This window comes from Papio anubis, chromosome 3 (assembly GCF_008728515.1).
Source record: "Papio anubis isolate 15944 chromosome 3, Panubis1.0, whole genome shotgun sequence".
In the NCBI taxonomy this organism is placed as follows: domain Eukaryota; kingdom Metazoa; phylum Chordata; class Mammalia; order Primates; family Cercopithecidae; genus Papio; species Papio anubis.
The window spans coordinates 114,557,259-114,576,872 of record NC_044978.1 but is presented as its reverse complement, the minus strand read 5'-3'; the positions used below and the strand labels follow the sequence as shown (position 1 = coordinate 114,576,872).

General features: G+C 40.5%; 1 protein-coding gene across 18 annotated transcripts in view; it reads right to left on the bottom strand.

Moving 5' to 3' along the window:
* The window catches only part of RUFY3 (RUN and FYVE domain containing 3), a 103,219-nt gene that overhangs the window by 76,055 nt on the left and 7,550 nt on the right, over positions 1–19,614 (bottom strand). For 2 of the 18 annotated variants that reach the window (XM_009206985.3, XM_009206986.2), the window contains exon 1: positions 9,269–9,446. The exons of 14 other annotated variants lie outside the window; for them this stretch is intronic. In XM_009206985.3, coding sequence (XP_009205249.1) covers positions 9,269–9,446 — 178 coding nt within the window. Of the gene's footprint in view, positions 1–9,268; positions 10,718–19,614 lie in introns of those variants that run through there. 2 more of the 18 variants (XM_009206974.4, XM_003898793.5) reach the window with 2 other exon arrangements.

Below are 19,614 nucleotides of genomic sequence, written 5' to 3'. Positions count from 1 at the left end.
TATAAAAGTGAGCGAAAAGAGGAAAAAGAAAACAAGTGGACAAAAAGCTCAGTCTCCACTTTAACAGACGGCAATCACTGGCCGGGCATGGTGGTTCATGCCTGTAATCCCAGCACTTTGGGAGGCTGAGGTGGGCAGATCACCTGAGGTCAGGAGTTCGAGACAAGCCTAGGCCAACATGACGAAACCCCTTCTCTACTAAAAGTACAAAAATTAGCCGGGCATGGTGGCAGGCACCTGTAATCCCAGCTACTTAGGAGGCTGAGGCAGGAGAATTGCTTGAACCCAGGAGGCAGAGGTTGCAGTGAGCCACGATCACGCAACTGCACTCCAGCCTGGGCGATAAGAGCGAGACTCCCTCTCAAAAAAAAAAAAAACAAACAAACAAGATGGCAATCACCAAGCCTGTCCCAGCTGGGATGCTTTTGGCCTTATCTGGATGCTCACTGTACTTAAGTTGCCAATGCTGTGTTCAATTGTGTATAAAACTTCTGGAAATACGTCATCAGAGACTGGGAAGAAGACTCCTCCTATTAAATGCAGGCCTATTGTTGGACTTGCACTCTAGAATTCTGAGACAGGAGTGTTGTGTATGAGTTGAGCCATTGGTTGTCTGAGTTTGAATCCTGCCTCTACCAGTTATTACATCCTTGAATGTCAGTTTATTTTACTTTTTAAAATTTTTGAGTTGGAGTTTCACTCTTGTCACCCAGGCTGGAGTGAGTACAGTGGTGCGATCTCGGCTCGCTGCAACCTCTGCCTCCCGGGTTCAAGCGATTCTCCTGCCTCAGCATCTCAAGTAGTTGGGATTATAGGTACCTGCCACCACGCCTGGCTAATCATTTTTTTTTTTTTGTATTTTTAGTAGAGATGGGGTTTCACCATGTTGGCCAGGCTAGTCTTGAACTCCTGACCTCAGGTGATCCACCCGCCTCGGCCTCCCAAAGTGCTGAGATTATAAGTGTGAGCTACTGTGCCTGGCCAAATGTCAGTTTATTTGTAAATTGGGGTTAATAACTATACTTAGGCTCAAAAGATTGTTGTAAAAATTAAATGAGATAATACATTTTTAACACTTGGAGTAAATAATTCCTGGCAGAAAGTAACTAATTGGGCCAGATGTATATTTTATTGCATTCAACTGATCATCTGTGCATCACCTCTCAATGTCAGATTCCTCATCCCTAAAAGAAGGTTAATAGAAAAGCACATATTTTGGTAGGGTGAGGTGGCTCACGCATGTAATCCCAGCACTTTGGGAGGCCAAGGCGGGTTCAAGGAGTTCAAGACCAGCCTGGCCAACATGGTGAAACCCTATCTCTACTAAAAATACAGAAATTAGCTGGAAATGGTGGTGGGTGCCTGTAATCCCAGCTACTTGGGAGGCTGAGGCAAGAGAATCACTTGAACTGGGGAGGCAGGGGTTGCAGTGAGCCAAGATTGCACCACTGCGTTCTAGCCTGGGTGACAAGAGCAAGACTCCATCTCAAAAAAAAAAAAAAAAGGAAAAGAAAAACACATATTTCTTGATAACTGATAACTCATTGATTTTTAATCAATTATTTTCTTATTTATAGAGGTTCAAGAAAGGACAATGCTAAAACTTGAGTTTAAGCTACTACTAATGTTCATCTTTAGTCTGTCTGATAAATAACTTGTTTAGACTACTCTATAAAGTTAGATATAAAAATATAAATATAGCCGGGCGCGGTGGCTCAAGCCTGTAATCCCAGCACTTTGGGAGGCCAAGACGGGCGGATCACGAGGTCAGGAGATCGAGACCATCCTGGCTAACATGGTGAAACCCCGTCTCTACTAAAAAATATAAAAAACTAGCCGGGCATGGTGGCGGGCACCTGTAGTCCCAGCTGCTCGGGAGGCTGAGGCAGGAGAATGGCCTAAACCCGGGAGGCAGAGCTTGCAGTGAGCTGAGATCCAGCCAGTGCACTCCAGCCTGGGCGACAGAGCAAGACTCCGTCTCAAAAAAAAAAAAAAAAAATAAAAATAAATAAATAAATAAATAAATATAAAATAAAATGGCAATGTATTTAAGAATATGGCTTAAACTGCTGTGGCTCCAGCTACTGATTCATGAATAACTACTAATATAAATAGCTACCATTTACAGGGTGCTTTACATTAATTATCTCATTTAATCCTCCTAAACTCTCAAGTAGTTACCATTAATATTCCCAGTTAAGAGGAGAGAAAAACTCAGGCATGGTGGTTCACATCTGTAATCCTAGCACTTTGGGAGACTGAAGTGGGCAGATCACTTGAGGTCAGGAGTTGGAGACCAGACTGGCCAATATGGGGAAACCTCATCTCTACTAAAAATACAAAAAAATTAGCTGGGTGTGGTGGCATGCACCTGTAATCCCAGCTACTCAGGAGGCTAAGGCAAGAGAACTGTGTGAACCCGGGAGATGGAGGTTGCAGTGAGCCGAGATCGCGCCATTGCACTCCAGTCCAGGCGACAGTGTGAGACTCTGTCTCAAAACAAAACAAAAAAACAACTCAAGCATGAAGGGATAACTAGTGCAACGTCACATGACTACTGAGTAGTGGGGTAAGGAACTGAATCCAGGTCCAGGTCCAAGCCACAAAATCCATACTTTTAACCACTATCCTATATTATCTCTAAATTAACGACCATCACAGTAGCTAAAACACCAATTGTCCAATCAACCCCATTATTGTACTAATTCCTTTACTGTTCTCAAATATATCCCATATTGAGAGTGATCAAGTTTTCCATAGTCTAATTAATATCCACCCAACTCTAAAGAGACTCATTAGGTATTCAGCAGATTTCTTCAGTCATTTTGAATTCTGTGTCAAAATTCTACTTAGAAATTTCCAAATCTCAAGGCCTCATTTAAAAAAAAAAAAAAAGAAATTTCCAAATCTCCACAACAAATATCCTTTTGTAATTGGAAAAAAGTCTTATTTTAAAAATCCAACTTAGCTTCACTTTAAAAAGCACACAAAAATTATTTTAAATTGCAATTTTTAACTTGCCTGCCACTCAAACCATATAAATATCGAAAAAATGATAACAGACAGTAGGAACGTGGAATAAAAAAGAAAATAGACCAAAAGCTGGACATTTAGTTTAAGAACAAGGAATGGTACTTAGATCATAAATTCTATTAAAAAAAAAATCTGTCTGAAACACTTTACAGAGTAAAGGCAATATATGCAAAATAACATTTTCTCTTTTGAAATACGATACTACTGCTGTCTTTTAGGCTAATTTCAATTTACAGACGGTCCCCGGCTTATGAGGATTCAACTTACGATATTTCAACTTTACAACGGTGAGAAAGTAATATGAGTTCAGTAGAAACCCTACTTCAAATTCTGAATTTTCATCTTTTCCCGAGCTAGCAATATGCCAGGTGATCCTCTCTCATGATCCTCTCTCAGCAGCAGCAAGCCGCATCTCCCGGTCAGCCACATCATCCTACTCAGCCACACGATCAGCCTCAGATCAGGGTAAACAACCAATACGCTACAGGGTACTGTGCTGCCAGATGCTTCTGCGCAACTGTTGGCTAACTTAAGTCTTCTAAGCATGTTTAAGGCAGCCTAGCCTAAGCTATTTAAGCTATTAAGTTCGGTACAGTAGGTGTATTAAATGCATTTTCATTTTATGGTATTTTCAACTTAGGATGAGTTTCTCAGGACAAAACCCCATCTTAATTCAAAGGAAATCTGTAATCACTTGAGACAACAAATGAGTCAGGATTTCATTCTTTAAAAATTCTCTTTAAAGTGTCAGAACTTTTACTAACATATACATTTCTAATTAGGTAAACTTTTTAAGGGTAAATGTGTTATAAACTGAGCCATAGCTATAGTTGGTTTTGTTGTTAAACATTCAATAATATTGAAGGTAATACTATAGCCTGCCCTTCATGTATGTGGACATGTGTATACATAACATGTATTGGTGAATTTCTTTAAAAAAATCTTTTTTTTTGAGACAGAGTTTCACTTTTGTTGCCCAGGCTGGGGTGCAGTGGCACAATCTCGGCTCACCGCAACCTCTGCCTCCTGGGTTCGAGTGATTCTCCTGCCTCAGCCTCCCAAGTAGCAGGGATTACAGGCACCTGCCACCATGCCTGGCTAATTTTTTGTAATCCCAGCACTTTGGGAGGCCAAGGTGGGTGGATCGCTTGAAGTCAGGAGTTCAAGACCAGCCTGGCCAACATGATGAAACCCTGTCTCTACTAAAAGTACAAAAATTACCCAGGCGCGGTGGCGCCTGCCTGTAATCCCAGTTACTAGGGAGGCTGAGGCAGGAGAGCTGCTTGAACCTGGGAGGTGGAGGTTTCAGCGAGCTGGGAACTTGCCACTGCACTCCAGCCTGGGCAACAGAATGAGACTCTGTCTCAAAAAACAAACAAACAAAAAAGTTATTATTTTCCTGATCCTAGAATTATATGTAACTTGTTTTAAGAATGTTACTCCAAGAAATTCAGATACATATGAGCATGTGACTTTAAAAAAAATGGCAAAAATAAAACATATCACTTTATCTCAGTAATAATACCACTTCTGAAATTCACATAATGATGTTTAAAGGTCTAACTGAAGTGTTCTGCTTCCATTCTTGAGAAAAACAGAGAACACATGTTCTCTAAAATTTTCATGGTGCTTTAAAAGTTCCTTTACTTTGAAATTCTACATACTTCCAACATTGCTTTGGTTAAAAAAAAAAAAAAAAAAAAAAAGAAGAAGAAGAAGAAAAGAAATCCCACTACGCTTTCACAAACTAAAAAAAAAAGTCTCTCAGAGATCATTTCAATGGCGGTACATGTTTCTCTAAATTAAGAAAATGCACAGTGACTTTTCTATAAACAAGGCTGCTCCTCTAGTGTTGACATGGCACAAGCAAAGTAAGAAAGTAAGCCACATTCTCACATCTCTGAATGTCCATTTAAGTCTCACTCCTTTTATCCTCACCCCTGCCTTTCCATGTGAGGATTCCAACTCTTAATGGAAATTAGGGTACAGACTTAAGCCAGGATATGTAATCTGGAAAAGTGTAAATCTGATTAATGCTTCTGTGGAGCCTGTGGAAGGCTTAATTGAAAGAGTGATGGGCGGGGCGCGGTGGCTCACGACTGTAATCCCAGCACTTTGGGAGGCTGAGGCGGGCGATCACCTGAGGTCAGGAGTTTGAGACTAGCCTGAACAACATGGAGAAACCCTGCTAAAGATACAAAATTAACTGGGCATGGTGGCGCATGACTGTAATCCCAGCTACTCAGGGAGTCTGAGGCAGGAGAATCGCTTGAACCTGGGTGGCGGAGGTTGCAGTGGGCCGAGATGGCGCCATTACACTCCAGCCTGGGCATTAAGAGCGAAACTCTGTCTCAAAAAAAAAAAAAAAAAAAAAGGGGGCGGGCGCGGAGGCTCAAGCCTGTAATCCCAGCACTTTGGGAGGCCGAGACGGGCGGATCACGAGGTCAGGAGATCCAGACCATCCTGGCTAACACGGTGAAATCCCATCTTCACTTAAAAATACAAAAAAAAAACTAGCCGGGCGAGGTGGCGGGCGCCTGTAGTCCCAGCTACTCGGGAGGCTGAGGCGGGAGAATGGCGTAAACCCGGGAGGCGGAGCTTGCAGTGAGCTGAGATCCGGCCACTGCACTCCAGCCTGGGCGACAGAGCAAGACTCCGTCTCAGGAAAAAAAAAAAAAAAGAATAATGGTAGCGCTTTTGTTAGTCACAATCTATTAAGCATCAAGAACTCAAATTTTATCTTCCTTCTCCATTCTGTAATGGTAAAGGGAACCCAGCTTCTGCAGCCAGAAGTTGGAGAGTCATCCCAGGCACCGCCTCACCTTCATTCTCTAGCCACCCAGCCCTTCAGTCATCGGGGACATTCTACTTTTCCAAGGATTGTTCCTTTTGTGTTCACTCTCGCTGCCTTAATTTGAGATTGTCATCTCTTACCCAGACCATTTTAATAGTTATAGTTAGGGGTCCCTGAGAGCTTATATTCTTCTGATCCATCCGCTAGACTGTTGCCAGAGTGATCATTCCAAATACAAATCTTATTTCATGTTACTCCCAGATATAAAGCACCAGTAGCTTTTCATTACAGAATCAAATGCAGGCTTTTTTCAGTATGAATAAGAAGATTTCTAGTCAAGCCCCTGCTTATCTTTCCAGCCTTGCTCCCAGTTGTGCCAAACAGAAGCCCACTGTGCTCCTGTTTGCTATTCCCTGGCTGGGCCAGCTCACTATGTACTGTTTGAAATGTCCTCCCTATGTTGGTCTGGTGATCACCTCGTTACCTTTTAAGGTCTCACTTAATGAAGCCTCTCCTGTGGAATCAATCACAGGACTGTGATTTCCCTTTAGGGGAAATCTATTTGCAATTAAACTTGTTGTAGATTTGCTTTTGGCTTTTAAAAATAGGGTATATAAACCGGGTGTGGTGGCTCACACCTGTAATCCCAGCACGTTGGGAGGCAGAGGCGGGTAGATCACCTGAGGTCGGGAGTTCGAGACCAGACTGACCAACATGGAGAAACTCCGTCTCTACTAAAAATACAAAAAATACAAAAAATAGCTGGGTGTGGTGCCACATGCCTGTAATCCCAGCTACTTGGAAGGCTGAGGCAGGAGAATCGCTTGAACCCAGTGGGCGGAGGTTGCAGTGAGCCAAGATCGTGCCATTGCACTCCAGCCTGGGCAACAAGAACAAAACTCTGTCTCAAAAAAAAAAAAGTATATAAAACAAAAGAGAGATAATCTCATTGACCACCAATAAGCATTGAGATAATGAAGTGAATGCTTTTTTTCTCATTTATTTAAGGGTTAAAGTAGGCAGAAACTCTAGGTCCAGGCCTGTACTGTGGACTGCTCAGTGAAGGGCCAGGAACTCTGGTTTTAAGAAAATAAAATGTGGAAGCCACAGAGCCTCTATTGCTGAGTACATACGGTCGGTCTACATCATTTTAAGAGGGAATATTATGCTTTTTGCCTATTTTCTTTTGTAGGAGTAAGGAGACTTCACTCTAGGATTTGGGTGGTCACATGTTTTTCCCTCTATGAATCAGCCCGGAAAGCAGTCTGAATACTTCTGCGTCCAGACATCAGGAGTTTCATTTTGTCAACAAGGTGAGATTCACATAATCATAGGCCTGGTGACCACCATTTAAATGCTTATAGATAAATTAAATATAATAACTGTCAGTGGTATTAACATAAAAGTGGATTATTTCTTGGGACCAAATGACTATTTAAATATCCAGAGTTTGGTAATGGAACAAGAAAATAATACTCATAGGCTTTCATGGGCCTATACTTTCTTTATTTTCATTTCTAATTATTTAAAATAATGGCTTTCTTGCCCAATTTAAGGCAAAATTCTAAAATGCACTATTAGCATTTCTCTCTTTTCTTCCAAATCCTCTATAGTTGATTAAAGGTCTTGGAAACTCTGTATTCATGATTTCTTTAATCAGTAGACATACAATTTATTGCTTAGGTTATAGCTCTCACACATTTTCCATACTGAGAAATGTGTTGCTACAGATTTCTCTATGAAGAATTCAAATGACACTGCTACAAACGCTTACATGAACCAAACAGCTCACTTTTGCTTATCCGTAGGAATATTGCTGCAAAAACATATATTCGAAGTGCTAAAATTGTTAAAAATTATTTTTGAGACACTGATAAACTAGATTTCATAATAAAGGGAATATTTCATATTGTATGACTCTCAAAATGGACGGGAACACATTTTTTTCAAACAAAATATGTAAACTGAGGCAGCTGCCAGAAGACTTCTTGGTAGCCTTCTAAAACTGTATTTTTCTTCTGTCAAGACTTTTAAAGCTTTGGAGGCTGTTTTAAGTAGTACTGGAATTGTTGGATGCAACGATGTTTTGATGAAAATACAAAATAAATAATAATAAAAAATAAATAGTACTGGCATTGCATGGAATTTCAGCTGATGTCTTATAACTTGTGCACATAACGAAACTTACAGCCAAAGAAAGCTGTCCAATTAACAAACCAATTGTTACAAGATGCAAAGGGTCTTAAAAATCACTTAAACATTGTTCTTAAAGACACACCCAAAATGACTGCTTTGTGTTCTGTGATATTAACCATCCCTAAAACTTTATCAAGGCTAAGGCTGACTGGGAAGATAAAATCCTTATCAAACACAATGGGCAAACTCTGAGTCATGATAAGATTTCAACTCAAGGTCAAAGGCAGAGAATCACCTTTCCTAACCCCATCTGCTAGGTACAATTCACCTATGGTCTTCTTTGTCTTGTCGATGTGCCTAACTATCAGGCAGATGTTTATAAAGAATTTCTCCTCACATGCAAGCGTTTTTGTTTTCATCAGTATAAGGACAGAGAATAAACCCTAGCTAAGAAGCCACTGTATTAAAAACAAAATAATTTGTAGCTATGACTCAAATAAATCTTTCTGTGGCATTAAGAGAATTAAAGGGTAGAAGCAGAAAACCTCTCATAAATTAGGAAAAGTCCAGGAAAAAAGTCACAAGTCAAGAGACCACAAAGATCTCAGAGGTACTGACAGCGGAAATCTCAAATGGATCATAAGAGTTACCACAAATAATTTATAAAAAGCAATGGCCAATAGATTCCAATATTACCATTCTATTGTAATATATAGGGATCCCATATTAATCATATTTAACCTTTCCAAGGCATTATGCTGAAACTTATTTTCTCATCTAACCTAATAATCCATATTGTTAAAAAAGATATTTTATCAAATCTTCCCTAGATGTCATAACCTGCTTAACATTATATCTTCATATAATGGTGAGGATACCCTGGTGTTTCTACTGTATTCATCATGTACAATCCTATAATTATACTCATGTTGTGTTAAGTTAGTGTTATAAATCACTACAATTTCATATATGAACATTTTCATATATGAACAAAATTAATAGCTTTATTGATTAGAATCAGATGTGATAAGTGACCTCAAATGCTTTCTTTAGAGGCTCAAAGACAAAGAACTCTAAACAACTATCCAGCGTCTTTTGAAAGGATACCTCAAGGGGCAGGAAAAAAATTATTTTTCCCCCATGAGCAAGAGGAGGCGAGCTGGGTAGTAAGTAAGGATGCAAGGTTTTCAGGACTGTTAACAGTTGAGAGTGTAGGTTTTTTTCTACCTCTCCCTGATCCTCCCAGCCCTCCCCCATAACAATGAAGATGCTGGTGAGGCATTAGCGGGCAGGATCTGACCATACCTTCATGGGTAGGCTCTGGGTCAGGTGTAAGTGAGATGTCATCCAGCTCTCGCAGGCAGAGCCATTCTCCATCCATGGACACTCGGAATTTGCAAAGGTAGATGGTCTCCATGGCAGCCTGTGTGATCTTGTCAGTGGTGGGGGTTGGCATATCGGTCGGAGGCGTCAGAGCAGACATGATGACTCAGCTGGGACCACAACACACACACAGACACACACACACACACCCCACAAAAATAAATACAACCTCCTCACCAAAAAAACCCAATACAAAGCTCTGAAACAAAGCTTTCAGGAAAAGGGTGGAGGAGGTTTAAAAAAAAAAAAGGAAAAATACCCTATAGTTTAAGAACAAACTGCTCAAGCTAAACAATTCTACACTATCTTATAGACAGTTCCTACCACATAGCAAAATAAGATGATGCTTGTCTTCTCCCAGCTTCCTCTCCTTTTATCTTCCTTTCCCTGCCCCCCACCTTTTTTTTCAGCAGAGCTATAGGCTTTAAATCCTGCAGAGCCGATGCTGCCTTAGCTGGCTTTAAAAATCTGGCCTCGATAAGAATAAGTGAAAAATCCTCCTCCTTTGTGCAGAAAAAAATATAAAAGAAAAACCTGAACAAAAAATAAACCTATATTTTCAATGTAGCTTAAAAAAAAAAAATCCTGAGCTGCAGAAATCACTTCCAGGATCTGCTCAGATGAGATGGGATGCTGAGTTCTCATAGGATTGGCCGTGCGCAGTAAGCAGGGTGTTGACCAAAATGGCTGACTAATGAACTGAACTGAAAATTCAGGCTCATGTGACCAGCTGCTCTGAACGTAGGGCAAGCAATTCCCAGGATGCTTTATAGATGCTGCTGATGCTGGGAGAGCAATTAGGCTTCTCTCTCTCATCCTGTACAACCCACTTCCAGACTCTGCTAGTCAAACTGTGATCAGACATAACACAATGCACATATCCTCATCAATTTCTCTTACTTTGGGATCAAGGACTGAATAAAAGGAGGACAATCAATACTGGATAATAATCTATAGTAAAGACGGTGAAAGAGGCAGTTAGATTAATTTAACAAGCACATAATTCATCTCTTTTATTCTTATCTACATAGCTATTAAAATTCTTTACTATGCTAAACGTTATGTTTTAAGAAAAGCTAAAGCATAAAAAATTGAGGCTCTCAGAAGGAAAAAAACAAAAAGATGAAAAGCTAAAGCAGATTTTCAATTTATATATCTTATTCTTGGGCATTTACAATTTCCTTCTCCAAGGTACAAAAACTTGACCTTCTAGGTTAGGCAGAAATGTAAAAAAAACCTTGAAGTTAAAAAAGTAAAATCTTCCCCGATTAATGGCAATTCCCCCCTTTTTGATTTTGTTGTATTTACCAAGTTTATACCAAGCATGAAATAGGTTTCTTTCTTTTTCTTTTTTCTTTTCTTTTTTTTTTTTTTTTTTTTTGAGACGGAGTCTTACTCTGTAGCCCAGGTTAGAGTACAGTGGCATGATCTTGGCTCACTGCAACCTCCACCTCCTGGGTTCAAGCAATTCTCCGCCTCAGCCTCCCGAGTAGCTAAGATTACAGGTGCCCACCACCACGCCCAGCTAATTTTTGTATTTTTAGTAAAGACAGGGTTTCACCATCTTGGCCAGGCTGGTCTTGAACTCCTGACCTCGTGATCTACCTGCCTCTGCCTCCCAAAGTGCTGGGATTACTGGCATGAGCCACCGTGCCCAGCCTTAAGCATGAAATATGTTTCTAAGCAGAAGACTAAACCATGCTATATTTTAAAAATCCTCCCATTCAATAACATACTGAAGACAATTATATTTTCTTAAATCAACTCACACACACACACACGGCCCTATATCATTCAATGAGGCATTTATACCTTGGTAGCAAAAGGGCAGGTACTTGCTTTATGAACTACATAAATTAGAAGAAGAATAACAATTTTCTTTGAAAATGTTTTGGACACTTGAAAGAAAGTGTTTGTTTTTGTCTTTAAGGGTTTCAATTTTAAGGAGGAACATACAAATTCAAGAAATATGACCTGAGACTATTTATTCCTTTCTAGGGATTGTTATCAGAGGGACATCTTAATTTAGCTAATTTCTGAAAGCTAGAAAACTTCTGCTTTAATATTCTTAAAATCTCAAATGCTTCGTCCTAATTTGAGACTGAACTGAAAGAAAAAAATGCTAATAATCAAATTCTGTAGAGAAACTGGCATTTTCACATTGTTAGGAAGAGGGGCCGGATGGCTGGGCACAGTGGCTCATGCCTGTAATACCAGCACTTTGGGAGGCACAGGCGGGCAGATCACTTGAGGTCAGGAGTTTGAGACCAGCCTGGCCAACATGGTGAAACCTCGTCTCTACTAAAAATACAAAAATTAGTCAGATATGGTGGCATGTGCCTGTAATCCCAGCACTCTGGGAGGCTGAGTTGGGTGAATGGCTTGAGCTCAGGAGTTTGAAACCAGCCTGGGCAACATGGCAAAACCCCGTCTCTACAAAAACAAAAATTAGCAGGGTATGGTGGCGCACACATGTGGTCCTAGCTACTTGGGAGACTGAGGTGGGAGAATCACATGAGGCCAGGAGGCAGAGGCTGCAGTGAGCCGAGATTGCACCACTGCAGTCTAGCCTGGGAGACACAGTGAGACCCTGTCTCAAAATAAAAAAAAAAAAAAAAAAAAAAAAAAAAAAAAAAAAGGAGGGTATACTGGCACAATGTAAGAAGGCATATATATAGGCTTATTTATAATTGGGGAAAATCATTAAGTTACTAAGGAAAGCAAAATACTTCTGGTTTTATATCTATCTCATTCTCTCTTATCATCACCCTACATCTAGACCCAGAGCCATTCATTCATTCATTCAACAGATATTCACTAAGAGATGCTCCACATGGCAGGTAGTGATCCAGGCACTAGGCACGCAGCAGTAAGACAGGAACACCTTTTCCAGGAAACAGAGTTTTCATATCCAAATACTGAAAACAAGCCTTCATTTAACACATTCTCATTTAATTCAGTTCAATTCCTTTCTAGCCAAAAATATTCCCATATTATATATTAATAAAGGGAACAGTTTATAGATTCACTTTATATCATGCAATACTTCAAAACATAGTAAGTAGTCATTAAAACCTTCAAATTACATGGGACATTCCTGGAACCACAACTCCAAACAGCCGTAGCTAGCTCTCTGTATGTGTGATATCAAAACTCTAGATCACTGATATGTTCTTAAAATAGAACAAGGAATACATGAATAAATCTGAATGCCATGTGATTGCCTGGGGTCCAAAACCTGAATTCGGCCTTGTCACAAACCATGACAATCTCTTCACCCCAGTAAGGATTTACTAACTTGAACCGATCTCGACTGATTGCAACATACCAACACTACAGGAACATCAAGGTTAGTAAGCAAGAAACTTGATTAACATTCCTTCAGAAGATACATCCCACCCTGCCTCTCTCCAGATAGAGGACACAGAGAGGCAAGCCCAAAACAACTAAAGTTTTTGGCAAGGAAAGAAAAACATGCCTGTGTTGGTATCCTTCAATTTCCCAGATCTACCAGTTTGAGTTGTTAGTAGCCATTTCAGAAATAAGACCCAGGGGTGGACAAGAAAATCTGTACTTCTACGCTGTTCTTTAGGTAAAACACCATTGAGTCTTCAGCACGAACAGGTATCCATTGTTTATAGGCAATGAAGTTACTATGAAAACAGTACTATTTGTAGAAACTTATAAAAACAATTCTATAGCCAGGCGCAGTGGCTCACACCTGCAATTCCAGCACTTTGGGAGGCTGAGGTGAGTGGGTCACCTGAGGTCGGGAGTTCAAGACCAGCCTGACCAAAATGGAGAAACTCTATCTCTATTAAAAATACAAGGCCGGGCGCGGTGGCTCAAGCCTGTAATCCCAGCACTTTGGGAGGCCGAGACAGGTGGATCACGAGGTAAGGAGATTGAGACCATCCTGGCTAACACAGTGAAACCCCGTCTCTACTAAAAAAAAATACAAAAAACTAGCCAGGCGAGGTGGCGCGCGCCTGTAGTCCCAGCTACTCGGTAGGCTGAGGCAGGAGAATGGCATAAACCCAGGAGGCGGAGCTTGCAGTAACCTGAGATCCGGCCACTGCACCCCAGCCTGGGCAACAAAGCGAGACTCCATCTCAAAAAAAAAAAAAAAAAAAAAAACCAAATTAGTTGGGGGCGTGGTGGCACATGCCTGTAATCCCAGCTACTCTGGAGGCTGAGGCAGGAGAATCACTTGAACCTGGGAGGCGGCAGTTGCGGTGAGCTGAGATCATGCCATTGCACTCCAGCCTGCGAAACTCCATCTCAAAAAAAAAAAAAAAATTCTAGATATTGTTTAGTACTGTTTTTACATTTCGGTCTTTACTAAGTAAACATCTTAGCTTTGAATATAAAGATAAAGTTAAGCCATCAGTAAGATATTCAAACCTTGATTTTTTTTTCTCATATACAGAGTAATTACTGTATGAGCTGTATTGAACTATTTTCTCATTTGATCCTATTTGTGAGTAATGGCACCTATTTGTAAGACGGTTGTGAGGCAGGTGGGAGTTCAGTCTGTGACCCTAAAAGAATTAATAGGCCTATGTGAAGTTCAAATCCAAAATGAAGATCCAAAAAATACTACGTTCTAGCTGCTTAAACAGTCTGTATTTTCCACATTATGACTGATTTCAAAGCAAATAAAATTCACACTTCAAAGTCAGAAGTTACATTCCTCTTAAAGGATATTTGTACTCGGTTGCTGCTATAAGACAAAGATTAACTTGACAGCCTCAATGTCTCTGTTATATATTGTGGAAAAATTACTTAAAGTAGCTATCATTTATTAAATTTCTATTTTCTGTTAGGTGCTTTACAAATACCATGTCAAGTCTTCACAAAAACACCGCAAAGTAGAGACTGATACCTTCTCTTTATACACAATGAAACCAAAGTTCAGCCACGTAACTGGCCCAGGATCAAACAATTAGCAAGTAGCAGATCTGTTATTCCAAGCTACTTCTGTCTAGATGCCTCCAAAGTCCATGTTCCTTCTACACTCTGCAACTTCAGCCTTCTATCCTAACTCTTCCTCCTCCCCGGACATTAAATTTTACTCAGAAAAAGTAAAAAGACATTTAAAACACACGCACACACACACATACGCACAGGCAAAGTCTCCTCATGAAATTTCCTAAACGTGAGTTTCAACAAATTTAAGATTTGAAGACTTTTTTTAAAATCAGCTTTCATACTTTATACCTTAATGCTGCACAACCCGTATCTTCCTCCAGACCCCCCAACTTACGTATTTAGTTCAGGCTTTTAGTAAGTGGGCACATTCTGACAAACTGAGAACCCAGTATGGATTCTTTGTCACGTGCTCACGAAGGGTAGACCAAATGCTTCCACTATGTACTTGGTTCACCCTACTACCACTCTATCACTAGTTCCCTCCACATTTACATACTAGTTGGACAAATGAAGAACACTTGATACATTCTGAAATAAGAAAAGATAAATGATGGGGGGAATCATTTTCTAAAATGACGCATTGTGCACTTTTTAAGAATAGCAAACTCAATGTATAATTTTAAATCCTTAAAGAATATAACCAATATCCCTGAAACCCTCGCTCAACTGGAGAAATGGACCAACACATGTACTTATGTGCTCCTTCTAGCTTCTAAACTCCTGCCTCTCATTTCAAGGCAACCCTTCTGAATTTACTGTAAATCATTATCTTATTTCAAAAATATTGTTACAAATATATGAAGGTCTAAGCAATATATTTAGTTTCAGTCTTTTTCAACTTTCTTATAGAAAGTGTTTCATGCTCTATAAAACTTTCTAAGCCTTTCACTCAATGCTGTATTTTTTTTTTTTTTTTTTTTTTGAGACAGAGTTTTGCTCTTGTCGTCCAGACTGGAGTGCAGTGGTGTGATCTTGGCTCACTGCAACCCGTCCTCTCCCAGGTTCAAGCAATTCTCCTGTCTTAGCCTCCTGAGTAGCTGGGATTACAGGCACCCATCACCATGCCCAGCTAATTTTTGTATTTTTAGTAGAGACGGGGTTTCACCACGTTGGCCAGCTGGTCTCGAACTCCTGAACTCAGGTGATCTGCCCACCTCAGCCTCCCAAAGTGCTGGGATTACAAGCATGAGCCACTGCACCTGGATTTCAATGCTGTATTTTCTAAGGCTGATCCAAACTGTAGTATGTATATGTAGTTTGTCCTTTTGGCTGCTGTATTATAAGGTAGTGTTCCAACGTATGTACAAAAAATTTCTGATTCGGCTGGGCGCAGTGGTTCACATCTGTAATCCCAGCACTTTGGGAGGCTGAGGTGGGTGGATCACTTAAGGTCAGGAGATAGAGACTCCCTGGCCAACGTGGTGAAACCCCGTCTCTACTAAAAATACAAAAATTATCCGGGCATGGTGGCACACGCCTGTAATCCCAGCTACTCGGGAGACTGAGGCAGGAGAATCGCTTGAACCCGGGAGGCAGAGGTCATGCCACTGCACTCCAGCCTGGGCAACAGAGAGAGACTCCATCTCAAAAAAAACAAAACAAAACAAAACAAAAAAACTCCAAAACAAAAAAACGCACACACATTCTGATTTATTTTCTTTTTTTTGAGATAGAGTCTCGCTCTGTTGCCCAGGCTGGAGTGCAGTGGCGCAATCTTGGCTCACTGCAACCTCTGCCTCTCGGGTTCAAGCAATTCTCCTGCCTCTGCCTCCCAAGTAGCTGGGACTACAGGTGCAAGCCATCATGCCTGGCTAATTTTTTATATTTTTAGTAGAGACGGGGTTTCACCGTGTTAGCCAGGATGGTCTCGATCTCCTGACCTCATTATCCACCTGCCTCGGCCTCCCAAAGTGCTGGGATTACAGGCTTAGCCACCGCGCCTGGCTTTCTGATTCATTTTCATGTTGGTGGGCATCTGGGTTATTTCTGATTTTCATAATGCAGAATAGAAACTTCCTAAAATTTGTCAAGTTGTGCAACTAAATTTGTAAAGCTCACAAAGTTCTGTTTGGCAGCTTCCTGAATCACGGTTTCATAATTTAAGAATAAAAATCTCATTTCCCCCCTATTTCACTAGTTGCTGTTAGCATGAAAGGGAAATTTTCTTTTTTTGGAGACAGAGTCTTACTCTTGCCTGGGTTAGGGTGCAGTGGCACGATCTCAGCTCGCTGCAACCTCTGCCTCCTGGGTTCAAGCGATTCTCCTGCCTCACTGCCTCAGTCTCCCGAGTAGCTGGGATTATGGGCACATACCACCAGGCCTGGCTAATTTTTGTATTTTTAGTAGAGACGGGGTTTCGCCATGTTGGCCAGGCTGGTCTCGAACTCCTGACCTTGAGAGATCCACGTGCCTCGGCCTCCCAAAGTACTGGGATTACAGGCATGAGCCACCGCACCCAGCCATGAAAGGGTATCTTTGATGAATCATCATCATGATGACATTGGTGGAAAGCCCAGATGTTTCTGTTAAATTATATGATTCTTCGACTCAATGATCATGATTATTTCACATGCTCCAGTACACCCTTCCACCTCCTTTCCCAGAACCACAATCTATTATGTCTACCTCTGATTTCAAGACTTCTTCAATTTTAAGTTCACACATTTGGTAGGCTCGGTGTCACTTTATACATATTAACCAAGGTTAACAATAACTATAAAATGATATACCTGAAAAGTTGAGCTATCATTACTTTGTTAGAAACAAACACCACCAGAAGTATTATAATGCATCATCTTTTCACTTGTTAAAATTAACCAGCATAAGATTAAGAATAACCTCTACCCTGAAAAGTAAAACTGATTTCATGGTTCAGTGGCTGTAGGTAATAATTTACAGATGTAAAGCTATCAAAAACTTAGTAGGTGACCTTGGGAAATTTATCCTCCTCTTGCCCTAATTTACTCAGTTGTAAAATGAAACTAAATAACTAGATCCACAAAGACCTGAAGCTCCACCAATGAAATACGCATTTTGCACACTTCTTACATATCTACTCAAAATAGTACCTACCAAATACTGGACTCTCAATAGACACTTGCTGGTATAGATATGTATATAGCCTTGCAATGGCATTTTTCCACCCTCATGTTTTACTTCAATTGTGAAAACCCCCAAATTCTATAAAATCAAACTATATTTATGCCCCAACAAACAGGTCATTCTAACACTGGCTTCTTTCATGTGTACATAACAGATTCATTCATTCAACATGTACAGGGCATCTCCCACATGCTAGGGATACAGAAGAAATAACAAGGCAATTGACAAGAAACTGACAATTTTAGGTGTTCAGGAAAGTCTTAATGTCTGTCATAAATTGACCTATTCAGCATATTTTACATATACAACTATTTTTTCTATCAGATTGATGACTCTTGAGTTTCATTAATTTACTCATTTTTAGTAAACAGGGCATCAGTGAGTAGAATATGGAACTAGAGGGCTGTTGCCTGAAGAGGTGCCTCCAATCTAGGACCTGATTCCAGTTATGGGAGGCAATTAAGGAGTGTGACAGGGCATGTGGACTCTGGAGTCAGCATGCTCACAGTGAATCCTAGGTCTACAACTTAGCTGCTGAGTAACCTTGGCAAATTACTTCTCTGTACCCACTTCTACACTGACAAAATGTGGATAATAATATTAACTATTTCGGAGTTAAACGCTTAGCACGGCACTTGGCACAAAGTAAACAGTAAGTAAATGTCACCATAACTGCACTATAATAAGTGCTTCTGCTTTGAGAGTTCTGGAAAGACCCTATCAACACATAAAATGAAAATCAGTAAGGATAAATGTTTATGGGACAGAGGCAGAGGAAAGTAAAAAGGAGACATGAGTAGAGGGTTACAGTAGTCTCTCAGATTTTGAGGAAGGAAGAGAGATAGGTCAGAATTTTACTAAGCATTCACTTCAAGTGATCAGATCTTCTAAGTTCATGAAAAAGACAGCAGAAGTAGATAAATGCCTGTGGAGAGTCCCTAAACACACCTTTCTTCCAAACTTTCCCACCTCCGCCCCACCACTCCCCGTGACATAGCTGAGTGTCTTGTCCGCTTGGTAGGGAGCATGTCAGATAAAAAAGGCTCTGCAAAGAGAGGAACACCACCTTGGCCAGCAGCCCTGAGAAGTTTTAGGGGCACTATGAACCTTTTCACAATTATTCAAATACAGTAGGGGGCATGGCCATATTGCCACTTACCTTCTCAAGTACCACCACTGCTTTGTAACTCTAAAAACATTTCCTGGCCGGGCATGGTGGCTCACACCTGTAATCCCAACACTTTGGGAGGTTGGGGTGGGCGGATCCCTTGAGGTCAGGAATTCAAGACCAGCCTGGCCAACATGGCAAAACCCCATCTCTACTAAAATACAAAAATGAGGTGGGTGTGGTGGTGCATGCCTGTAGTCCCTGCTACTCAGGAGACTGAGGCAGGAGAATCGGCTAAACCTGGGAAGCGGAGGTTGCTGTGAGGCAACATTGCCCCGTCGCACTCCAGACTGGGCAACAAAAGCGAAACTCCGTCTCAAAAAAGCAAAACAAAACAAAATTTCCTCTCACGCAACTTCAAACCAATTTTTTAATGCTTACAGTGTGCTACTGACTTCCCACAACAAATTTTACAGCTCATAACCTGAGCCACTTCACACAGTAGGGAGTGTATTTCAATATTAGTAAGGCTTGGGTAGACATGTAATAGGTGTGATATCCTGTAAAATTCGTTAAAAATGGGATTCTATTTTTATTTATGTTGGCTACAGGTTGCCTACTGTGCAATGATAAAGGGGCAGCCCATTTTTTAGTTAGTTCTTTTAATTATTTAAGGAATTTTGAAAAATATTGCCAATAAAAAAATTATTTCATCCAGTTTATTCTGCTATACTTCCATCATCATACATCTAGACTTTTTACTATCTATAGCCCATACTAGAAAAATATGTTCTCTTAGCTTCTTGATAAATCCTACCTCTTTAACCTGTAGATTTCTATGAAAAATTTTTCAAAAAAGGGAAAAGATACAAGACAGAATATAGTCAGGTGAGTATGTTTTGAGGCCAATACTTGTCTTTTATTCCCCAAAGTTGCTTTCTTTGCCACCTTTCCTCTGCTATCCCTCCTACCCAGCAACATTTACTGCTCTCCCCTCAAACCAGCTTCTTTAAGACCCTGGTGGTGAGGGAACGTACAGTGATTAAGAACACGCGCTTTGAAGGTTATTGAAGAATATGAATTCATCCCCTGGCTTCAGTTCAAAAAATTGCTAAGTACTATTACA